General features: G+C 31.6%; 2 protein-coding genes across 3 annotated transcripts; one reads left to right on the top strand and one right to left on the bottom strand.

Moving 5' to 3' along the window:
* Window positions 1–660: 660 nt before the first annotated feature.
* LOC134711012 (uncharacterized) lies at window positions 661–22575 on the top strand. The gene is made up of 5 exons (XM_063571438.1): window positions 661–857; window positions 6550–6686; window positions 13342–13423; window positions 17605–17782; window positions 19410–22575. The coding sequence occupies exons 1-5, from the start codon at window positions 711–713 to the stop codon at window positions 20642–20644; spliced, it is 1779 nt and encodes a 592-aa protein (XP_063427508.1). The 5' UTR covers window positions 661–710; the 3' UTR covers window positions 20645–22575.
* LOC134711013 (E3 ubiquitin-protein ligase TRIM33-like) lies at window positions 9487–12279 on the bottom strand. Of its 2 annotated transcripts, none has more exons than XM_063571441.1 (2): window positions 12188–12279; window positions 9487–11266 (listed from the first exon to the last, which is right to left on the bottom strand). In XM_063571441.1, the coding sequence occupies exon 2, from the start codon at window positions 11246–11248 to the stop codon at window positions 10316–10318; it is 933 nt and encodes a 310-aa protein (XP_063427511.1). In that variant the 5' UTR covers window positions 11249–11266; window positions 12188–12279; the 3' UTR covers window positions 9487–10315. The 2 variants fall into 2 exon arrangements, with proteins under 2 accessions (XP_063427511.1, XP_063427510.1); XM_063571440.1 differs by lacking the exon at window positions 12188–12279 and adding an exon at window positions 12008–12099.
* Window positions 22576–22755: the final 180 nt, after the last annotated feature.

Here is a 22755-nt window from a genome sequence, read left to right as displayed (position 1 = left end):
CACAATGAAATACATATCTTGAGAAAACGAAATATTCAGAGAGACAAAATCCAATCCAATACGGCTTCCAGTAAACCGGAAAATAAATAAACAAATGATAAAAGTATGATTCCAAACAGAGTGAGATTTTCAATTTTTATTTTCCCTGACTTTCAAGATACAATTATATACCACACTTTTCATAGACTCAGTAGAATATCAAAGCCGAAAAGAGTAGTTGCACACTCAAGATAATTTTACTTATTTTGTCTTTATTTATTTATTATTGTTAATTGAGTTACTTGTAAGTGCTTCCTACATTCCAATTGTAAATGTTTGGTTATTCTTTTGATGCAAAACTTCACTATCTTTTAGACACAGTACTAATAGGCTCAACTTGATAAAAAAAAAAGAAAAAAAGAAAATATACTGAAGTTAGAATTTTTTTTCTCTGATTTCAAATGACTAATGTAAATGGGTAATATGACAAAGATACAATTATCAGCATGATTCAAATCTGTGAAAATTATCAGGGTATCAACTTAAGCAAAACTTTAAATTCGGCATTCAATATATCAATTTTATATTCAAAATATAGAAGTTAAGATGTAAAACGCAGTGAATCGGGTATACGCGCGGGATCAGTACTCCATCTTTTATATTTTTTTGGTCCCAAGGGAAGTTACTCTATGTTGATTATTTAAATTTTTCCCGCTTGATAATTTGACAGCATGGAAACAACATTTTCATTTTCAGTACTGGTTGGTGGCAAGCTTTTACCTGAATACAAGGCAGACGGGGATACATACATTGAAGCAAACTTACACTCTCAATCGTCGTACATAATACAGGATACGGATGATGAAGGCTATCAACAGGTTCATTTTTTATAAACATCAAATTTTGTTTCAAGCATAATCCCTTTTGGATACAATCAACAAAGTTGAGGAACTAAAGCAAAAAATCACTCAGCACAAATAATCTCAAATGGTGTAAGGTTCCCATCTACTTTATTTTATCAACTGACAATAAAACAACCCAACGAGCTTGCAGAGGCACAGGCACTTGTTTCTATCTTGATAATATGGGATGAGCTAATATGAGGCAGGCATTACCTGTAAATGGGGACGAAGTCTGTATGAATTATTTTTCTGTAACTTAAACATTTGTTAAAAAAAGAAACGGAAATATACCTTAACTTTTCCGATTTTGGTTCTGTTGTTAGAGAGTTTAGTTGTGCGTGAGTTATGACGTCATATGAAATGTAAACAAAGAAACGCTTTCATTAGGTAACGTTTTTTCATATAAAAAATGAAATTGTTATTGCGTTTCTTCCTATTTATAATAGACTGGTAAATATATATTTTACTGAAAGATTCATACAAACAAAACCGGAAAAGGGAAGTACATTGTAGATTTCTGCGCAGGTCCGGGATTTCAAAACATGACATAAAAAAATTGAATGATTTTGAGTTCATTAGTACAATGAAAAATTCAGGAATTTTTCCCCGATTTTTTTTTTTATTGTATTTTCTACTGTTATTGGGGACTTCGTCCCCATATTACGTCCTACGGCCCAGCTTGTCTGGTAAAACAGGCAATGGACCACAGGTTTGTTACAATTGCCAGGTTTACTATCGTTAGTCCAAATATTTATGACGTCTCAGGAGGCTATTATATTTTTTTTACTTTTCCTTGCATCGGTGTAGGGCGTCAAAGTAAAAAAAATATCATAGCCTTTCAAGATGTCATTCTAGATTTTGAGCTGGGCCTAAACTTTCAGTTAAATTTCAGTTGAACATATAGAAATTAATTATGAAATATCTGGTCTGGGCTCCTAGCTTGAAATTCCCAAGTTTAGTCGCTGCAGTTGGTCCGAGAACACAATTAATTCGTAGTGCATTTCTTTTAGAACATAAATAAAAATAAAAAAAATCCCACCTGCGCTTTCTCAAAGAAACCTTTACAGTGTGTTGTACTACTTTTGGGGCAAATTATATCAAATTTATAGAAAACTTCATCGCCTCTAACTGAAAATATGGACAATTTTATGTTTAGGGCGTCTTGAAATCTTTTGACAGCTTCCGAACTGCTCATTTTCAACCTTTTTCAGCTGGACCAAATCACTACTTTCCTTTAAAATTCTGGACCCAAATTTTTGTACAGTGTAATTTCATCCCCCTACTTGCAATTTGAGGCATTGAACATGGAGAAATAAATTTGGAAGGGGTATAAAAATTAATGGCAAGTAACCCACTGTCAACACTATGGACTATATTTGTGAACAACGAAAATCAAGGGACGACAATGGTGGTCTCGGACCTAATAGGGTAGAAAGAGTTGACAAATCTTAAAAAAACTTGGTATGAACAAAGCTTAATGTATTATAACACTGCTTACAAAGTTTCATGACAATGGGATGTATATTATGGACATTAAGTTAAGTTCTATACTCACCTTTGCGTGTAAAATTTTGACGTTAAAATTGAAAAATTTCAACTATCAACATTTGGGGCTTTAAAAATGAAGATATTGCAAAAATATACTTTTTAAATGCCTTAATATATAACTTATCATGTACTTAAAGCAATAGAGTACTCATTTGATTTATCAGACTAGACATAATTACTCAAAAGTCAAATTTATATGAGCCTGCGCCTAAAAATTTTGGTTTTTCAATGAAAGGGGGCCTTACATGAAGATGTAATATTTTCCAGCAATTTTAAATTTGTGAAGCTTTTTGGTTATAAATAATCCTTACATATGTATTTAAAGTACTTTAAATGGAAAGAAAAGTTACAAATAACATATGATATTAGTTTAAAAGGGTCTTAGGCCAAGTAAGACTGGAAAAAATTTAGGGTCAATTTAGGCCGTGCCACATATTTACATTAAAAAATGCATATTGAGGTTATAAAAAATAAAAATTTGTGTCTTTTTTATCATTTCTATACTCATGTGACATAATACAACAAATCTGAGCACAACAAAACTCTTGCAATTAACTTTTCTTACAAGCAGTATGGGCTGAAACAAAGATTTTTGCTTTTTTAGGGAAAAACTTGCATGCAATTTATTCTCAACAGGCTTATATTTAAACCACTTTCTATCCTACAGAAGAAAAGAAATATATTATGTGAAATGGAACAGGTACAATAGACATTGTAAAGTGCATTTGATACAAATTTAGTGAGGTCTCTAATATGGACATCAAATTTTATATACCAAGCTCCCCACTATTGACTTCATCCAAACAAGGCGTTAGACAAGGGTCATTTATACAACACATTTTGCACATTTTATCTGAGATAAACTTCTTTTCTGTAGATTCAGAGTTTATAAATTAGTAAAAGAAGCAGATAAAGGCATAGAAACACAAATATTGACACATAAAAACCTGTCAGATAGAAAGTCAGGATGCCATTTATGCAACAATATTGAAAAAGTAAAAAAATGCCTATTTTGACCATAAAATGCCAAAAAATGGTCGTTTTTGCAGAAATTCTATAAAATAAAAGTTTAAATCCTTTAGTTTCATTCTATTTGACAAGTTGACACCATTAAATCATTTAGGGAAGTTGCCAGAGTACAAATTCTATATTTACAGATTTCACCTCTTAGGGTAGAAAGAGTTGACAAATCTTAAAAAAACTTGGTATGAACAAAGCTTAATGTATTATAACACTGCTTACAAAGTTTCATGACAATGGGATGTATATTATGGACATTAAGTTAAGTTCTATACTCTCCTTTGCGTGTAAAATTTTGACGTTAAAATTGAAAAATTTCAACTATCAACATTTGGGGCTTTAAAAATTAAAATATTGCAAAAAAATACTTTTTAAATGCCTTAATATATAACTTATCATGTACTTAAAGCAATAGAGTACTCATTTGATTTATCAGACTAGACATAATTACTCAAAAGTCAAATTTATATGAGCCTGCGCCTAAAAATTTTGGTTTTTCAATGAAAGGGGGCCTTACATGAAGATGTAATATTTTCCAGCAATTTTAAATTTGTGAAGCTTTTTGGTTATAAATAATCCTTACATATGTATTTAAAGTACTTTAAATGGAAAGAAAAGTTACAAATAACATATGATATTAGTTTAAAAGGGTCTTAGGCCAAGTAAGACTGGAAAAAATTTAGGGTCAATTTAGGCCGTGCCACATATTTACATTAAAAAATGCATATTGAGGTTATAAAAAATAAAAATTTGTGTCTTTTTTATCATTTCTATACTCATGTGACATAATACAACAAATCTGAGCACAACAAAACTCTTGCAATTAACTTTTCTTACAAGCAGTATGGGCTGAAACAAAGATTTTTGCTTTTTTAGGGAAAAACTTGCATGCAATTTATTCTCAACAGGCTTATATTTAAACCACTTTCTATCCTACAGAAGAAAAGAAATATATTATGTGAAATGGAACAGGTACAATAGACATTGTAAAGTGCATTTGATACAAATTTAGTGAGGTCTCTAATATGGACATCAAATTTTATATACCAAGCTCCCCACTATTGACTTCATCCAAACAAGGCGTTAGACAAGGGTCATTTATACAACACATTTTGCACATTTTATCTGAGATAAACTTCTTTTCTGTAGATTCAGAGTTTATAAATTAGTAAAAGAAGCAGATAAAGGCATAGAAACACAAGTATTGACACATAAAAACCTGTCAGATAGAAAGTCAGGATGCCATTTATGCAACAATATTGAAAAAGTAAAAAAATGCCTATTTTGACCATAAAATGCCAAAAAATGGTCGTTTTTGCAGAAATTCTATAAAATAAAAGTTTAAATCCTTTAGTTTCATTCTATATGACAAGTTGACACCATTAAATCATTTAGGGAAGTTGCCAGAGTACAAATTCTATATTTACAGATTTCACCTCTTAGGGTAGAAAGAGTTGACAAATCTTAAAAAAACTTGGTATGAACAAAGCTTAATGTATTATAACACTGCTTACAAAGTTTCATGACAATGGGATGTATATTATGGACATTAAGTTAAGTTGGCACCTCTTAGGTCCGAGAACACAATTAATTCGTAGTGCATTTCTTTTAGAACATAAATAAAAATTAAAAAAATCCCACCTGCGCTTTCTCAAAGAAACTTTTACAGTGTGTTGTACTACTTTTGGGACAAATTATATCAAATTTATAGAAAACTTCATCGCCTCTAACTGAAAATATGGACAATTTTATGTTTAGGGCGTCTTGAAATCTTTTGACAGCTTCCGAACTGCTCATTTTCAACCTTTTTCAGCTGGACCAAATCACTACTTTCCTTTAAAATTCTGGACCCAAATTTTTGTACAGTGTAATTTCATCCCCCTACTTGCAATTTGAGGCATTGAACATGGAGAAATAAATTTGGAAGGGGTATAAAAATTAATGGCAAGTAACCCACTGTCAACACTAGGGACTATATTTGTGAACAACGAAAATCAAGGGACGACAATGGTGGTCTCGGACCAGTTTTGCAAAAAAAAAATTTTGCCATATACAGACAGAATTCAGAAAGGAGCAGGGTTGGCAAAAACCCGGGTTTTATGAGTATTGCCCAGCCCAGTGGGAAATACTGGGAAAACCCGGGTTTTAGTGGGTAATCCTGGTCAATACTGGGTAATATAAAATACTTGTCTGAATTTTAAAGAGGATTCAGTGATAAACATAAATGTAATACATTTAATAAGATATTTATACCCTATTTTGTTTGTTTAGCATTTGTCTAGATTGGCAAACTGTAAATATAAAGCAAAAAAAATTGTTTTACAAATAAATATAACTCCTATCAAGAATTAACAATTACTTGTAAGAAAAATTACATTTAAACAATGTCACTAATTAATTAGTTATTATTTACAATAGAACACAGATTTGTTTATGTAAAAATAATCAGCCCTTATACATTTTTGTAATTCTATAAGTGTTATTGGCATGACCCTTTAGGGTGTTTATTTAGCAATATGAATGTATAACAAATAAAATTAACAAGTCACTTAAACACTGCAATAAAATGCATGTTTCAAGGTTTGGATTATTAAAACAATGCTTGGTAATTAAAAAAGGTATCTTTAAATGTACAAATCTTCTGTTCTGTCTACATACATAGAATTAATAGAGAAGAGAATGAAATTAATATTTCAATCTTTTTCAAATGACTGTCAATGGTTATCTGTATAAAAAATATATATTTAGCTGTTATACTATGAAACTGTAGCAAGTCTATACTATTTAGTGTTAAAATAAGCATAGAAAATCGTATTGCCCACTAATACCAATTTCTGGGAGTATTGTCCAGTCCGGGAAAACCCGGGAATTCCCGGGCGGGTAATACTTTGCCAACCCTGGAAAGGAGTTTCCAGTCAAAATAGGAGATTCACATTCAAAATGTTTTCTTAGGTTTGTATTTGTAATTGACAAATTTTGACTGGACTGAATATATTTTACAGAACATGTCCTGTAAGTGACTTAGTCCTGTGCTAATTTCAAGGACTGTGTACCATCAAATTTCCATTTTCAAATTAATATCATGTTTTGTTTATTGCAGCATTATCCAGTCACTCCATTTGAAGTTATTGGAAATTTTAAGAATAGATTGACCCTGCCTTGCTACCTAAGGTTATGTGTGGATGGTCAACAAATATGGATGAAGCCATTTCCTCCAAGTTATAGAGAGCAGTCTTTGTAAGAACAAATAACATATATAAGTATAGCACACATACAAACAGATTGATTTAGTTGAAAATGGCTCTTGCTGGTAATATTTCATTATGAATATTGGTGATTCATCTAATAAAAAATACATGTATCTCTGTTTATTTTACATGTAAATGTATATTTTACCAATTTTTTTTATCATGTTTATATCAGGATTAATAATTGTTTTTTTCTTATGCCAAAACACAGCAGATTTTTAACTACAATGTACATGTAGATCGAATTCTTCTGTCCCTATAATGCATATATTTACTAAGTTATATTTGCTTTTTTTTTTATTTTGCTGTACATGTATACAATACATTGGATCAACTGACATGTAGCAAAACATATCAATTGTTTTGGAATTACATGTAGTTGATGATTTATTCACATCCTGAATATGCATGAACTATTTGTCACTGGACATTAAACATAATAATAAAGCAAGCAACTTTCATATGTATTTTAGTGACCAGGCAAAGCAAGAATAAATTTTAGGATGTTCATAGATTATAAAGGAGTAGGGGCAGGGCGTTAAGGCCTAGTTTTGACCCAAGAAAATGAAATGTTTGACAACTTTTTCAAATTGGCACATAATGTTTAGAAATGCATAGGGTCAAGAAATATTAATGAAAAACATAAAAATTTTAATCTTATGATGTCACAATTACGCCATGATATGTACTGTTTTCACAGAAATTATAAAAAATACATAATTTATGCAGTTTTCAGACTTTTATTCTGTTGTGTAAACATCCTGCGCAGCCGAGAAACAACAAAATAATTTAACAAAAGCTCAATTATAACTATTGGCATAATCACACCAAATATAAAGTTGTTTCTTGGGTGTGCACATACATGTACTATTTCAGTCTAAAAATATATATACTTAAAATTTGATGAAAAAACAAGGATAATCACGAAATTTAACAAAATATGCAAATTAGGATATGACTTGTTGCCATGGTATCTTGTTTGATGTCAAATTTGTTTTGTTTTCCTTATAATTAGAACCTTATACCTTAGACAAGTTTTCAGTAATCTAAGAATACGTATGATAACTTTTAAATTTACAGTAATTTTTTGGCCAAACAAGGGCCTTATTGCCCTTCTCCTTTCCATGTTTTTATATGATGGTCACCATAGATTCTACATGTATTTTATAACTATATTTATTTCCATTACATTCTAATATATGATTTTTAATAAAAGGTCATATAAATGACATAGCCTTTTCATCTCTTTGAAATATAAGAATGTCTTGTCCTTTTTAACGAAAATCAGGGTATTGAGTTGATACCCATTTTTTGGGTTAATGTCTTCAATAATCAAATTGACAAGAACTGAGGGGATTCTGTTATATATCACATTTTCATGTAAATCCTGAAAACACTTCTGAACAAATAAAATAAAGTGTTGTTATAACTTTTTTAACAAGAGTTGTGTCCCTTTGCCAATTGTAGACTTGTTTCTTATTAGACATTATGGGCTTCTGTCCATGCAGTGCATGAGAAGTGTTGTATATGTACTACATGTATGTACATGTACAAATGTAGCAGTTTTATCTAATTTCCTAAAAAAAGAATTAAAAATGATATCAAAGTAATTAGTTGTTTAGCTTGAAAATAGATTATGTTGAATGAAGAGTTTAGTAAAATTTAAATATAACACACACTTATTACCACAGATAAATTTGGTATTTCCACTACATTTCAAGTAGCTCCTAGTTGCCAATAAAAAAATCTTATAATCATATGCTGAGACACAACTCAAATTAAAAAAAATCCCTAAATATAGGATCAATAAGGGAATTGTCAAAGAGACTATAATTTCTGTATTGTTTGGTCTCTTGTGAAATGTTATCTCATTGGCAACCATAACACCTCTACCTTTTTATATAGATGATAAAGCATCAACTTGTTTTATCTATTCAATTTTTGTGTCTGAATTAGATTTAATGGTTATAATTTACAACCTCCTATATATATGAACCAAAAGTGAATCAATCAATTTGACACTAATAGTTAAAATGATCATTTGTCGACTCACTGTAGAAGGCTTCACAATTTCTAAGAGTGGGATCTGAGACATATCAATGCAGTCTTCACGATAAACTCTTGAATCTACAGGCCCGGAGCTCAATTTTAGAAAATTTTTAGTTGGATTCTGTTGGCCTGTAGATATGATTTTTACAGACCCAAGAGCAATTTTACCATCCTGGCCTGCCACTCAAAGTGAAGGCTGTCAATGTAGGATATATTGATAGATTGGTGTCTAATGTCACTTTCAGCACTTTTATGCTTTTTCATGGTAGTCAGTTTTTATTGGTTGAGGAAGTCTAAGTGCCCAGAGAAGTACCATTGACCTTGGGTATGAAACCTGACAATCTCAGTTAATTCAGATTTATACCTGCCACATGTGGGATTTAAACTCTTAACCTTTAGTGTTACAGTATTTTGTCTTCAAGAGAATTTAATTCCAAAATGAATTATTTCACAATTTGTAAATAAAAGCTTTTTGATTATATTTACGATCACTATTAACATGATCATGATCAATGCTAGTTGATTGATTTGATACAATCATAGTTCCTGTTTCTATGTTGATATCTATTCCTTTAGCCTAGGAGATTTAATTCCATTAGCCTCTGATAATATTGTCTTACAGTTTTTACCATCTAGTGACACTAACACAATTGTGTTGTTATTCTTACACTGAAGGAGTTCAGTTAACATGAAGGAGTTACTATAGAATTTAATTCCAAAATGAAATATTTTACATTTCACAATTTATAAACAAAAGCTTTTTGATTATATTTACAATCACTATTAACATGATCATGATCAATGCTAGTTGATTGATTTGATACAATCATAGTTCCTGTTTCTATGTCGATATCTATTCCTTTAGGAGATTTAATTCCATTAGCCTCTGATAATATTGTCTTACAATTTTGTCCATCTGGTGACACAACCACAATTCTGTCTTTATTCTTACAAGCTATATAAACACAGCCATTCTTGTCTAATGTCAGTTTTCCTGGAATGCCAATATCCTCATGCTTAAATGTCCAGACAGGTGTACCAGAAGTATCAATGCAAAAAACCTCTTCTATTGTGGTACCGTAGATGTTTCCTTTAAATAATGCAACACAATATGCCCTAACTCCTTCTAAGATTGTTTGCGAGTTGTCATTCAGATTAACTATAGTACTGTCTTCATTTCCGCCCACGACCAGTATTTGACCATCACTCGCTAATCCATAACAGAAATGAGAAAGTTGAATTTGTTTGATAATTTTTTCTAGTTCTATATCCACCAATGCTATCATCTTCATTTTCTTTAAATCTCCCAATGTAACAGCCACTGTATTAGATTTTACATAGCAAAAATCTGAGGAATATCCAGTCAGTGTCTTTATTGGCTTTATGTCTCTCAAAAACATGCCATCATTACTAAATAACAGCAGACGGCTACCTAGCGTATTGCTATCAAGAATTAAATATCTACCATCGGGTAATATTCTACAGGCAACTATATCAAGATACCTCACCCTCAAATTATTTATTTTTTCTGGCAGTGTCAGTTGTTTTAACATGAATGGCTTGATTTTTTCAATTATGGAAACCCAGTGGAGCTAAATACTGTGCTTGATTTTTCCTTCCTGTCTTAACTTGAAGAGGGCATGGACTGGTATTGACATTAATATCTCCAAAGGATTGGACATCTTTTATGATAGATTGAATTTCAGATGAGATGGTCACATCTAGGTTAATTTCATCAAATTGACCTCCACTTTTCAAATCTTCTATGTATTCTGCTGCTTGTGATGTTGTTTTCTCAATTTCTCCCAGACCAACATACGTTTGTAAGTCAGTTGCATATTGTGTCATTTTAGAAAACTCGCTCTGCAATTGAATAATCTCATGGCCTCGTTGAGTCAGTTGTTGTAGAAGAGAGTTCAACTTTGATTGCAGCTTTGATTGTTGAGATTCAAGGTCATCAAGTATTTCTTTTTCTATTTTGTCTAAATAATCATTTAAAGACTTCCTCATAGATTTAATGTTTTCAACAGCTTTCTGTTTCTGACTATCGCTGGTTTCCAACCTAGAGTTCAAATATTTTTTAATCTCTTCAAAGCTTTCCTTCACTTCCTTCAAATCTGTTTCGAGAAGTTGAACAGAGGCTGATGATTTAACTTGCTCTAGAACATCTGACAGAGATTTCATTTCTTGACATTGCTGGTGTTTATCAGTAATGCATGTGACACAGCAGGGACAGGCATGGAAGGAACAGTAAAGGTCAAACTTCTTCTTGTGATCTCTGCACTGGTTACTTATTTCTTGCATGAATTTCGGTAATTCATGGTAGTCTTCAGTAGACATGGTTTTATGGTCTTTAGATGTTCTGGACTTCTTGTGATGTTTTTCACAATCCATACAAAGGAACACCTCAAATTCTATGCACCATTCTACTGCATCTGTAAATGATCCGTCTTCATCATCCTCATAACAGAGGCTGCAAATTTTCATATCTGATGAAGCCATATTCTCTAGATCTTTATTCTGAAAATAAGAGTAGAGAAAGATTTTTAGATTTTTTTTTAATATCAATTGAAACAACACTATAACCAAAAATCACTTGGCCAAAGAAAACACACTTACATCTGGTAACACAAGATGTAGCAAGGAAACATACGTGTAGCCTAACTTTCATAATATTTAACTTTTATGGATATTTTTAGATTTGCATGGCATGTACAGATAAGTTTTTAAAAAGTTGAAACCGTTGAAAATATTGGATGAGAAAATCTCATTGAGAATTAAAAATAAAAACATTTAACACTAGCTCATTTTCGGGGCACTTTATTATAGTTTGGTGTGAGCCATGGCTGTGAATGCAATACAATGAAATAATAGATCTACAGAATACATTGTAATAGGCGAAAAAATAAAAATAAAAAGAGTAAAAATGACAAAAAAAAAAGAAAGAAAGAATAAAGAATAATGGGTTGTTTAAATATAAACAGTTATAAAAGAGGGGTCGTTAAACAATTGGTTAAATATACTGTTTACAAAAAAAAAAAAAAGTTGAGCATACAGTAATTACATACATAAAAGCCATTATTTTTAAAGATAAAGAATAATGAGCAATTTTAGAATGAAAGAAGACATTAATGAAGGACCCTGATTCATCTATTATGGCATTTGATTATGACAAGTTTACCTGTAAATCCCTTTCTTTTGCAATCATTCCTGTTTCATTAATGATAAATGTATACCCCTGATCTCCAAAAAAAATCTTACCATTAGTGTAATTGTTGGGAAACTGATTGATGATTCTCAGGAAATCCCAGAAGAGAAATTTCCACAGGGAAGTAAAATAACTGGGATTATTGATTAATTTATAAATAGACCAAAAGAGGAAAAGACATGATTCTTTTTATAGATAATTTCAACTTTGATACTTTTATCAATGATAATTACATAAGAAAGTATCTGATATGTTGTTTTAACCACTTTTCTTGTCTGTGTTCTTCCTTCTTATTTTTTTTTTACCAAACTCTATACCTAAAAACAGTATTACAGGGCCCAATCAAAGGAAATGACTAAAGACCATAAAAAAGAGGATAATCAAAAGGCCAAAAAACATGGAAAACTAAACATTGCTAAAATTTAAGCAAATTGTATCGAACCTAAGGAAAAATCAGTTGATCAGAGAGAAGGTCTTTATGGGGGGTCCTTATTTTTTCATTCTAAATATTTGGGATAATTATACCCCCGCTTTAAAAAAGGGGGGGTACACTGTTTTACCTCTGTCTGTCCGTCCGTCAGTCAGTCCGTCCCATGAATATTTTTCGTCGCATTTTTCTCAGGAACTACAATACAAGGATTTCTGAAATTTGGTTTCAGGATTTATATAAGTCAGCTATACCGTGTGATGCGTTTTCAGATTCATCACTCGACAACTTCCTGTTTACCGAACACTTATATGATTTTACACATGATAGCCAAGTTGAAAATTTTTGTCACACTTTTCTCAGGAACAACAATACAAGGATTTCTGAAATTTGGTTTCAGGATTTATATAAGTCAGCTATACCGTGTGATGCGTTTTCAGATTCATCACTCGACAACTTCCTGTTTACCGAACACTTGCATATTTTTACACTATTTATTTTTTCGTCGCATTTTTCTCAGGAACTACGATACAAGGATTTCTGAAATTTGGTTTCAGGGTTTATCTAAGTCAGCTATACCGTGTGATGCATTTCAGATTCATCACTCGACAACTTCCTGTTTACCGAACACTTCTTGCATATTTTGACACTTTATATTATCCACTTGCGGCGGGGGTATCATCAGTGAGCAGTAGCTCGCAGTTTCACTTGTTTTTTCTATTCTGTATATTTTTTCAACCCATTCTCTATTTTTTTCATCTTTATTGAATGTGCCTGTAAAAAAAATCTTGGTGTCTCTGATTGTATTTTTTTTAATTAGATTATAGTGTTGTGCAGAACAATTAGCAGATCTTCAAAACATAAACAATAAACTTCATTTTCATTCATAAATAAATTTCAAGTCTTGATTGTACCATTTGATTTATTCATCAGTAAAGAGCATGTACTTTTATTTTGCAGCAAGGTCACTGGTATTAAAGACAATAGAAAAGGAACCGTGAAAGAGCTACTGTTCTCATTGCCAAAGATCACTTCACAAAAGGTATGTTATTCTCCAATTTAATACAAAATGTACTTGTAAAGGTGTGTCAATATTTTAATATGTTAGCTGCATTTATTATAAAATAAGTTGATGAAGATTCTTAAAAGAAGAATGTTGTATATTTTACATACATGTAAAAACAAATAAAGCACTTCAAAGAAATCATTCTGCATGACTTTGTACTATTTATTGATCCCACTGTTAATGTTTGATTAATTAGTGAGTACTGTAAATTCAGAAAATATTGCGAGGTTCTTATTATTGCGAATAATGCGACTGAGTTGTAAGGCCACACCAATTTGATTCCTTGTTCGACGGACCCGCCCGCACCTATTTTTTTCAAAACAGATTTTTTTTATTTTTATTATATTCCCGCTTCCCGCATCCGTAAATCAAATCATGTCCATTTCCCGCACCGTTTTTTTCTAAATATTATATAAAGATCTCAACATTTGTTTTTTAAAATCACAGTCTAGCCTTTATATAACGATTTTAAACCTATCAGCACCCCACAACACTAAATATCTGCGAGAATATTTGTTTCAGCATGAAACCAATTTATTCCAAGCGGGAGTGCTCCGATATAAATAGAAATACCAGTACAGTACAAAACGTTGGTTTCTTTCCCTCTAACTTATATTCCCTATAAAAGAAATGTTCGTTGTTAAAATAAAGTACAAAGAACTTCTGAAGGATTTGCCTTCAACTGCAATTATAATGTATGGTGACGGTCATACCCGCTGCAGGTTTGTGCACCTGTCCTGGTTGATTTAGAGACCTGTCGTTCAGCAGTTATCGTTTGTTGATGTGGTTCATTGGTATTTTCCCGTTTGGAAATATAATTTAGATTGTTGATTTTCCTGTTCGAATTGTGTACAATACTAAGTTGTGGTGCCTTATAGCTTGCTGGTTGGTCTTGATCAAAGCACTGTGTAAAAGGCTGTACTTTGACCTATGTTTGTTATTATCAGGTTGGGACCAACCCTCCCTCAGACAAGGGCCTTGAAGGGGTCATTTAACCATGTTTACTGTTCAGTCTGTTATAGAAAAGAAAATAGAAATACCAAGGATTTGTACAGTGCTACTATACAAAACCTTTGATAACTTAGAATTTTTTACTCAAAAAGAGGAGAAATACATTATATTTTAAACAACTAAAAGAGGGATGGGTCAACTTATTTTGAATAATATTAAACTGTTAAAGTAAATGTGTTAACATGGTTAAAGTCCAGGAATATTACAAAATTCTTGGACATGTTTTGACCATTTAATACCAAATATTATAGTTCTTTGGGAAAATATAAGCCCTTTTGTACTTACAGTGTTTTTTACACAAAAAAAATATTATAACTTTAATATTTTGACCCCTCATAAAAGGGATATTCATAACATTAAGGGGTTGTTCTGAACCTGATTATGACTTGGATGGAGAATTGTCTCATTGTCAGTCACACATACATAGACTAGATTTAATTCTTCAATTATTTCTTGTTGAACAGGGAAAAAATACTTCATAAATTAAAGAAATGTCAAGGTACAAGTGATAAATCAAGTTTTAATATAGTCAAAACCTACTATTTTATGTTTACAAAAAAAAATTATAATCGCTCGCCTTTACTTTTTAAGCTTCGACTCAAAAATTTGCAAATTAAATATTTTTTAATTAAAATTTTCAAATCGCTCGCTCGCCCCAATTTTTGGAGTCCAAAAATCCGTAGAACAAGAAATTAAATTGGTGTGGCCTAAACGCAATAATTAAAACTCGCATTTTGTAATATTTTAACTGAATTAAGCATGACTTTTCTCAAAATCGTAAAAATTAAAATCGCATTCAAGTGTAAAATGACAAATTCGCAATAATAAGTGCACGCAATAATGTCTGAATTTACAGTAATTAGTCTATAGAAAATAAATGATTTATACCCATCAACAGTCTGAGGCTGCATTCTTCCGTCCAATAATATTTTGGTAATTTTAAAAAGTATAATGATAGGCAAAAATAAAAATGATATGTGTTTTCCTATTACATTTTTAAAAAAAATATTATTGGTAGGTAGGTTTTTTTTCTCATTTTACATTTTTTTTATTACATTGAGTCTATGAGAGGGACATTTTGACTTTAACAGGGAATTAAGAAACATATATATATATATATATTTTATTTGGCCTCATTGAATGAAATCCAGTAAAGTGCTATTACTGTGGATTCATTATCATTCATGGGATACCAAATGTTCATCAATTTCGTGGGTAGAGGTGAACCATGAAGTAAAATATTTCAATCAGACTTTGAAAAAACCAATATCCACCAAAAAAAAAAAAAAAGTTCTCAATCCACAAAAATTACTTCCCACATCAAAAAATGAATCCACAGAAGTTGCGATTGTTGGTATACATGGTATAGTTCATATACTAGTATTGAATAATATGTAAAAAATGTTAAAAAAAAGTTATCTTCTTTACCATTGTCAACATTGAAACATACAAATCAAATAATTTTATTGGAGTAAATTCCAATACAGGAATGATACCAGCTGACATTTACAAAAGACAAATACAAAAAAAAACAAATATACAGAGACACATATTTTATACATGTATCTACATTGTGTGGAGGTGTTATTCACACTATATTATTAATTCCAGCTTTTATAATAAGCTATAACAGTTCTTAACAATATTATGTTTGCTTTAAATGAATGTTCGAATCATACATATATATATATTGCTCAGTGTAGCACAGTCTTTTTTTTTTTGGGCCAGTAAAAAAAATGCTTCACAGGCCCAAAATGCAAATTGGTAGCCCAATTATTGTACTCAATTTTTTTTCCGTGTTGAGCCATAAAAAATGGGGGGGGAAAAAATATAAATTGATGTTCTTAATTCTTTAATCAAACCTTGCCGACACATAACCCTAATAAACACATTCCCAGTCTTCATTGTCACTGAATTAATGAAACCTCACTGTCCAGTGCCTAATATCGATCAAAATAGGGTTTTTGAAGAGGAAAAGGCGACCTAGCTCTCATTCCATGAGAGGAGCGAGAAGTGAAGTTCCATTACCGTTCCGGTTGCATAGTGATTTCTTGCCCATCACTGAAGATTTTGCTGTTGCGTTTAAAATTAAACAGTTTTCTGCGAATTGATCTATTAAAATTAGTCCTAGGAATTTCCGCGATATTCTATCCAGCCAGTCATTTCAAAAGTTTGTATTTCAGTACAAAATGTCAGTGCAAAATCAAAAGACATTTCATAAAGTTTTTTTAACATACATTTTCTTATCACTTGTTTCAGTCCTTGTGGGTTTACTATCCACAATCGTATGAAAAATATTTTGACAGCTTCTCATGTTGTATCTGTGTTTGGAGTTCTTTCAGAATTCCCTTGTCCTTTTTTGGTTTAGTGGTTCAGACTAGATTTCACTGTCAATGACTGTCGTTATCTTTTATAAAACATAATAATTTGTTTAGCGACCACCATTGCCAGTAAAACCTTATTTGACCCACTAAACAAGCGATATCACGCACAATGTGTTTGTCATTCACCATTTTATTATTCTGTTGCACTTATTCTTCTTGTATATGTATATCTTTCCAATTATGGAACACATCCTCAACTTCTACGTTTTAACGATGTGACCAAAGGATTTCCGAAAATGAGTGTTCCGAAGTTGGGGTGTGTTATTTATAGGAGTAATTATGATTTTGAGAATAATAATGCACTCGTCCAATGATTTATTTTTGGGTCAGTAACTATCTATCTTTTTACAGTTTCTAATCGCCCAACCAAGGTTTTGTTCGCATTTGGCGACCAGGCGACCGACTGTGTCCAACACTGTTGCTTATTCCAGCTACACAGTTCATCAGTACTAATGTCTGTATCATTAATTTTCAAAATGAAACTTAAATTATCTTGTTCAGACATATTAACAAAAGATGTAACTATATCACTTAAACTACATAAAAGTACATTTCTATAAAATTCTAACGCTTTACATTTAATGAGGAAATGGATTCATCTTCAATTCCATCCTCTGTTCTAAAGGTGTTCTAGTATATCTACCAACTTCTATTAGTAATTTGCTACATTTGTATTACTTATTCCGATTTTTAACACATACAAGATTCAGAAGGTTTATAAAATAATATTGACTCTGGTATTAAAGTTTTTTTCTTTAACAGGACAGAGGTTCTAAAAACTGGAAATCAGATCTTGGTACAATAACCCTTGAATGTTTAGAAGCCATTGAAGATGGGTACTTCCAGACTTATCAGAGACAGTTCATCCAAACAGCACCAAGAAATCTTTCTGATAGAGCTGTACACCAGCAAGCAACCAAGCAAGATTGTTCAAAGAGAGGTATGATTTTTTTTGTTTTCCCAATAGAGTTGGGGGCCTTGGTGGCTGAGTGGTCTAAGTACATGTAGTTACTACTGTAATCACTAGCCAGTCAACACTGAGGTTGAGTTTGAACCCTGCTCGAGCAGGTGCACTCGACTCCAATCTTAATTGACTAGGATTTGTTAGTTTTCCCATCACAGGTCGGTGTTTTTCTCTGGGCACTCTGGCTTCCTCCACCAAAAAAAAATGACCTCCGCCTCGAAATAGTCTAAATGCGGTGCTTCAAAATGGCATTAAAACATCAAAATCTAAGTAACTCTATCTTCCTTTTGCTGTGTAATTCAAAAAGAGGTGGAAAGAAAACACCTGTTGAAATGAAGATTTAAGGCAAAAGCGGAAAATATTTATGCAATGTACAATGCATCATAATATACCTAAATACATGCAAGATGAGATAGATCAAAACACCCATCAAGAATTTCAAACTGCAATGCATCACAGGGGTACAAATTTTAATCAAAGAATTTAAAACAACAACACATCACAATTTTTTTTTAATGAAAATGTAAGTACATGACAAATGAAACAAAGCAATACAAATTTACTACAGGAGATTTCAACATACTTTTGTCAACATGAGTTCTTGCCATACATATGTAGAATTGTAGAAATTGTATTGTAGAAACATTAATTTTTGTTGGGTCAAAATTTTGGAGTCTCTGCATAAGATTTCATAGGGATTTAATTACATGGTTTCAAATAAATAGATATTATAATATATGCAGGTTATATCTTTGATGTGGTTTTAATTTCGTGGACATCTTCTCTCCAAGAAATGAATGAAATTAAATCCTCCACTTAAAATTCGGCTATTACAGTATATAGATATAAGAAGATGTGATATGAATGTCAATTAGATAACTCTCCATCCAAGTTTAATACATTTATACATTGTACATTTTGTAGGTCATTTGAACATAATCAGTTGACAGTGTACATTTTGAAAATAAACTCATACAAATTTTAATTTATAAGACATAACAATGTTGTTGTTCACCTTCCGCATGAGTAATTAAAATACCAATTCTTCTAAGGTACAGGTGGACCATGAATTTAAACATTCGTTGAAATACAAATTTCTATAAAGTTGTATCCAGACTTTGGCAGAACCATCAATCCTATCCAAAAATATGCAAGGATACCGCAATGCACAAAATAGGTACCCATGAAAATGTATTGAATCCACAGTATGTCAAAATCCATTTGATTGTAAAAATAGTTTTAACCAACTTTAACATGTTTATTCAAAGGCTAACCTGTATGAAAGTATTAAAATCCTCAGTCATTTACCTTAAATTTTGTTGCTGTTAAAAGAAAAGAGTGGATCATTTAAAGGACAAAACAACAAGATACATGGAAAAGGGCACATGCTAAAGAGTTGGGCATTGTGCCTTCTGAAAATGGCAGAGATGACACAAGTTATGTAACACTGTTACATTTTGAAGGTCTAACATAATATATAAAGTTAATATTTAAGACCAAACGATTTTAATTGTTAGTGTGCTTTGTTTTAAAATTTCAGGGATTTTTTTCGTATTGTTTATTGAGTCCCATCTTTTAAATATGTACAATTATTTGTTGTTAGGTGGCATTGGAGTATCAACTAGAGAAGGAAGAGGAATTTGTACTTTTGAGAATACAGATAGAATGATTACCATGATAAGATATAAATTGGGTCAAAGAAATTTTGGAAAAATAACACTCAAGTACAGAACAAGACATGTTCTAGAGGATTTGGGAATAATTGACAAAGCATGGGTATCAGACAAACATATTGTTGAAATGTCACCATCAGAAAAAGGAAAAGTTCCAAGTATTATTAAACAGGAGGGAATTTCACTAACCTTAGAGAAAGAAAATGTCAGGTCTTCCAAAGACATATCTGCTAGTGAACCTGACGATGTTCACATGAATTCGCCAGTATCTCAGAAGGCAAATGCACAGCCCTCTAAACACTTGATCGCTTTAACAGACAAATTGAATAGGCCAGTATCAGATACATGTAATGTTTTGAAACCTGCATTGGAATCTAACATGGCTCAGAAGCCCAAAAGTATTGAAGAGAACAATTGGGAAATGGAAATTGACAACATTAAAAGCAGACTCAGGTCTAGGAATAAGGTAACCAAGACGACTGGAGAAGATGATGCCAAGGCATTGAAGAAAAACAATATTACTAACAAAACAATTAAACAGGAAGCAATTAGTGCTGTTGAAGAGAACAATCACCAAATGGAAATTGACAACATTAAAAAAGTACTCAGGTCTAAGAAAAGTGTTTCTAACACTGCTGAAGATGAGTGCACTGAAAAAAGTAAAACAATTAAGCAGGAGGCTATAAGTGCACAAGAAAAGTACAACGAAAGAGTTGAAAACGTCATCTCAAAATTGCAAGATTTGGATTGTGCTGAAACAGCCAATCCAAGGAAACTATACTGTTTCTCACCTTCTTTGGTTTCAGTGAAAAGGGAAATGATAGAGGAGACCGGAAAATTAGGCTGTCACACTCCTTCAGATATTGGGAAAAATCTTTTCAATGGTAAACTCGGTCGCCATTCACAATCAGATCTTGGAAGAGACCTTTTCCAAACCAAACTGGAATGCCATTCAGAGTCGGACAGGATGCAGATACTTGAGTCCCATCAAATCAAAAAGGAAATGATCGATGATGAAGAGAAACGGTTCCGTTACATTGAAATTGATGATGATGTTATAATACTACAAGAAGTTGATGATGATGTTGTTTGGATGGGAGATGAAAGTTGTTGTTTTATTGACATAGAACCAGACGATGTACCTGTCATTGATCTTGTTGCTTAGATTTATCATAAGTTTTACAGCTAATTTCTAAATGCTTGTAGAGTTAAACTTTGGTAGGCTTGCTTGCTCTGTTTGTATAAACTTTAATACAATTACAATATACAAACAAAGAAAGCAATCTAACCAAAGAATTGCTTTACACGCATTAGGAAATTAGCTGTAAATACCTTTTAAGTTACCTTTCATGGTAAGGTAGCGCTGAACAAACAAAAAAACCCTTATATTTTGCATATTTGCCCAAATTATTGGGTTGACCGGTTCCATTTCCCATCTGAGTCTAATGTGAGCTTAAACCATAATTATGTTTTGATGAGAATATCCTCATATATAAATATAAGGTGTTCAAACTATTATCAACTTATTCTAGATTCATTGACAAATTACAATGTATAAGAAATTTTAAAATACCATTTATAAAATCAGATAATGTAGTATACAGTCGACTCTCGTTATCTCGAAGTCAGCCGGACCGGAGAAATATTTCGAGATACACATAGTTCGACTCAAACGAAAACCGGAAGTTTGACTGAACAAGGGACACAACTCTTGCTTAGCATGATAAGGCTAAAATAAATCCGGGTGAATATGGGAAGGGGATCGATATTCTGGTATCAGATCGATGTATTTGTATGTCATGGTCTTTCGTTATTATAATAACAATTGTTTATTTATTTAATTGTTTCAGTTACAATTGTTTCCTATGGCTTTAATCCAAGAGAGTAATTTCTAATCGATAGTTTCGTTATTCAGGTCGTTTAAAGTTGACAAAACTGTTTATTCTTGGATACAAAAGACTTTAGAAAATTTAGATTCCTCTTCATTTTGTTTTATCTCACTTTTTCTTTTAAAAAAAGAAAATACAACAAGATTAAAGACGCCGATTGAGTAGTTTTTAGGTGATCATCAACCGAAGTCATAATCCTTACCCTATACACACCCAAGCTCACAATTAATTGTTTTGTAAACATTTTAAATACTTTTTCATGAACATTAACAATGTATCACTAATTATTTATAAAAATTCTATTAAAGATAATCTTAGGTAAACACTCGTGGAAATAGCATGTCATAAATCAATACAGTGGTCAGTGACTGGAAATTTAATTACACGTGTATTGTCAGATTAACTCTTCAATCCGTTTAAATGCCGGAGGTCATGTTTTGACATATGTGTATTAGTTCAAGATAAATAATGAATTTTGAATGCTTTTGTTAACCTTGGGATCGTAAATTTAGTTCTACTCAACCGAAATTTCGACACATCCAATTTCGACTCATCTGGAGTCGAATAACATACATTTATATGGAACAAAGTTTGGGACCACGTGAAAACTTCGACTCATCCGAAATTTCGAGTCAACCGAGTTCGAGACAACGAGAGTTAACTGTACTTGAACTAGACTGAATGAAAATTAAAGACAATTCATCTTGTTGTGAGGAAAAATTATCTTTGTCCATAATTTTTTTTGCAAGACAAATTAAATGTTCACATTTAAAATGAAAAAATTGCCAAAACATTTGACAGATGTGCATTTGAGTCATGTGAGTATCTATCATGTTTATGGACTACATAAACTAATCTATTCTTACCATTGGATAAAGTGATAGAAACTGTAACCAGTTATATATGATGATCGGTTACCAAACATAATTCTCAATGGTACTTTTTAAAAAATCATGACAGTATTTTTTTGGTTTATTGTGCATACATAGCAAGCTGTAATAAATCAATTGTGGTAATCTAGAAACATTTATTTCTGATATTTTTGAACAAAATTAACTTGATTTTAGATTTAAAGATCAATTTCAACTGAGGTTTGTACATGTACATATATGGTATAAAGAAAAGGGGGCATTTATTTTTTATATTTGATGTAAAGATAAATTTTGACTATTTGTGCATTTATGAAATACAGCTTTGTATTCATTGATTTTGTGGGTAAAGGGAAACTATCAATTTAAATGTTCAACAAAATTGTTTTAAATATTATACAGGTTTGAATGCTCACTTGTGTCACACCACTGAATCAAATATCTACAAAAATGCAATTTTTCCACCAACAAATAAAGGGATCTACATTAGTTCTCAGTGGTATATATTGTAAAAAACT

The sequence above is a fragment of the Mytilus trossulus genome, chromosome 3 (genome assembly GCF_036588685.1).
Source record: "Mytilus trossulus isolate FHL-02 chromosome 3, PNRI_Mtr1.1.1.hap1, whole genome shotgun sequence".
NCBI lineage: Eukaryota > Metazoa > Mollusca > Bivalvia > Mytilida > Mytilidae > Mytilus > Mytilus trossulus.
The sequence above is the reverse complement of the archived record's forward strand: the minus strand, read 5'-3'. Positions and strand labels throughout refer to the sequence as shown.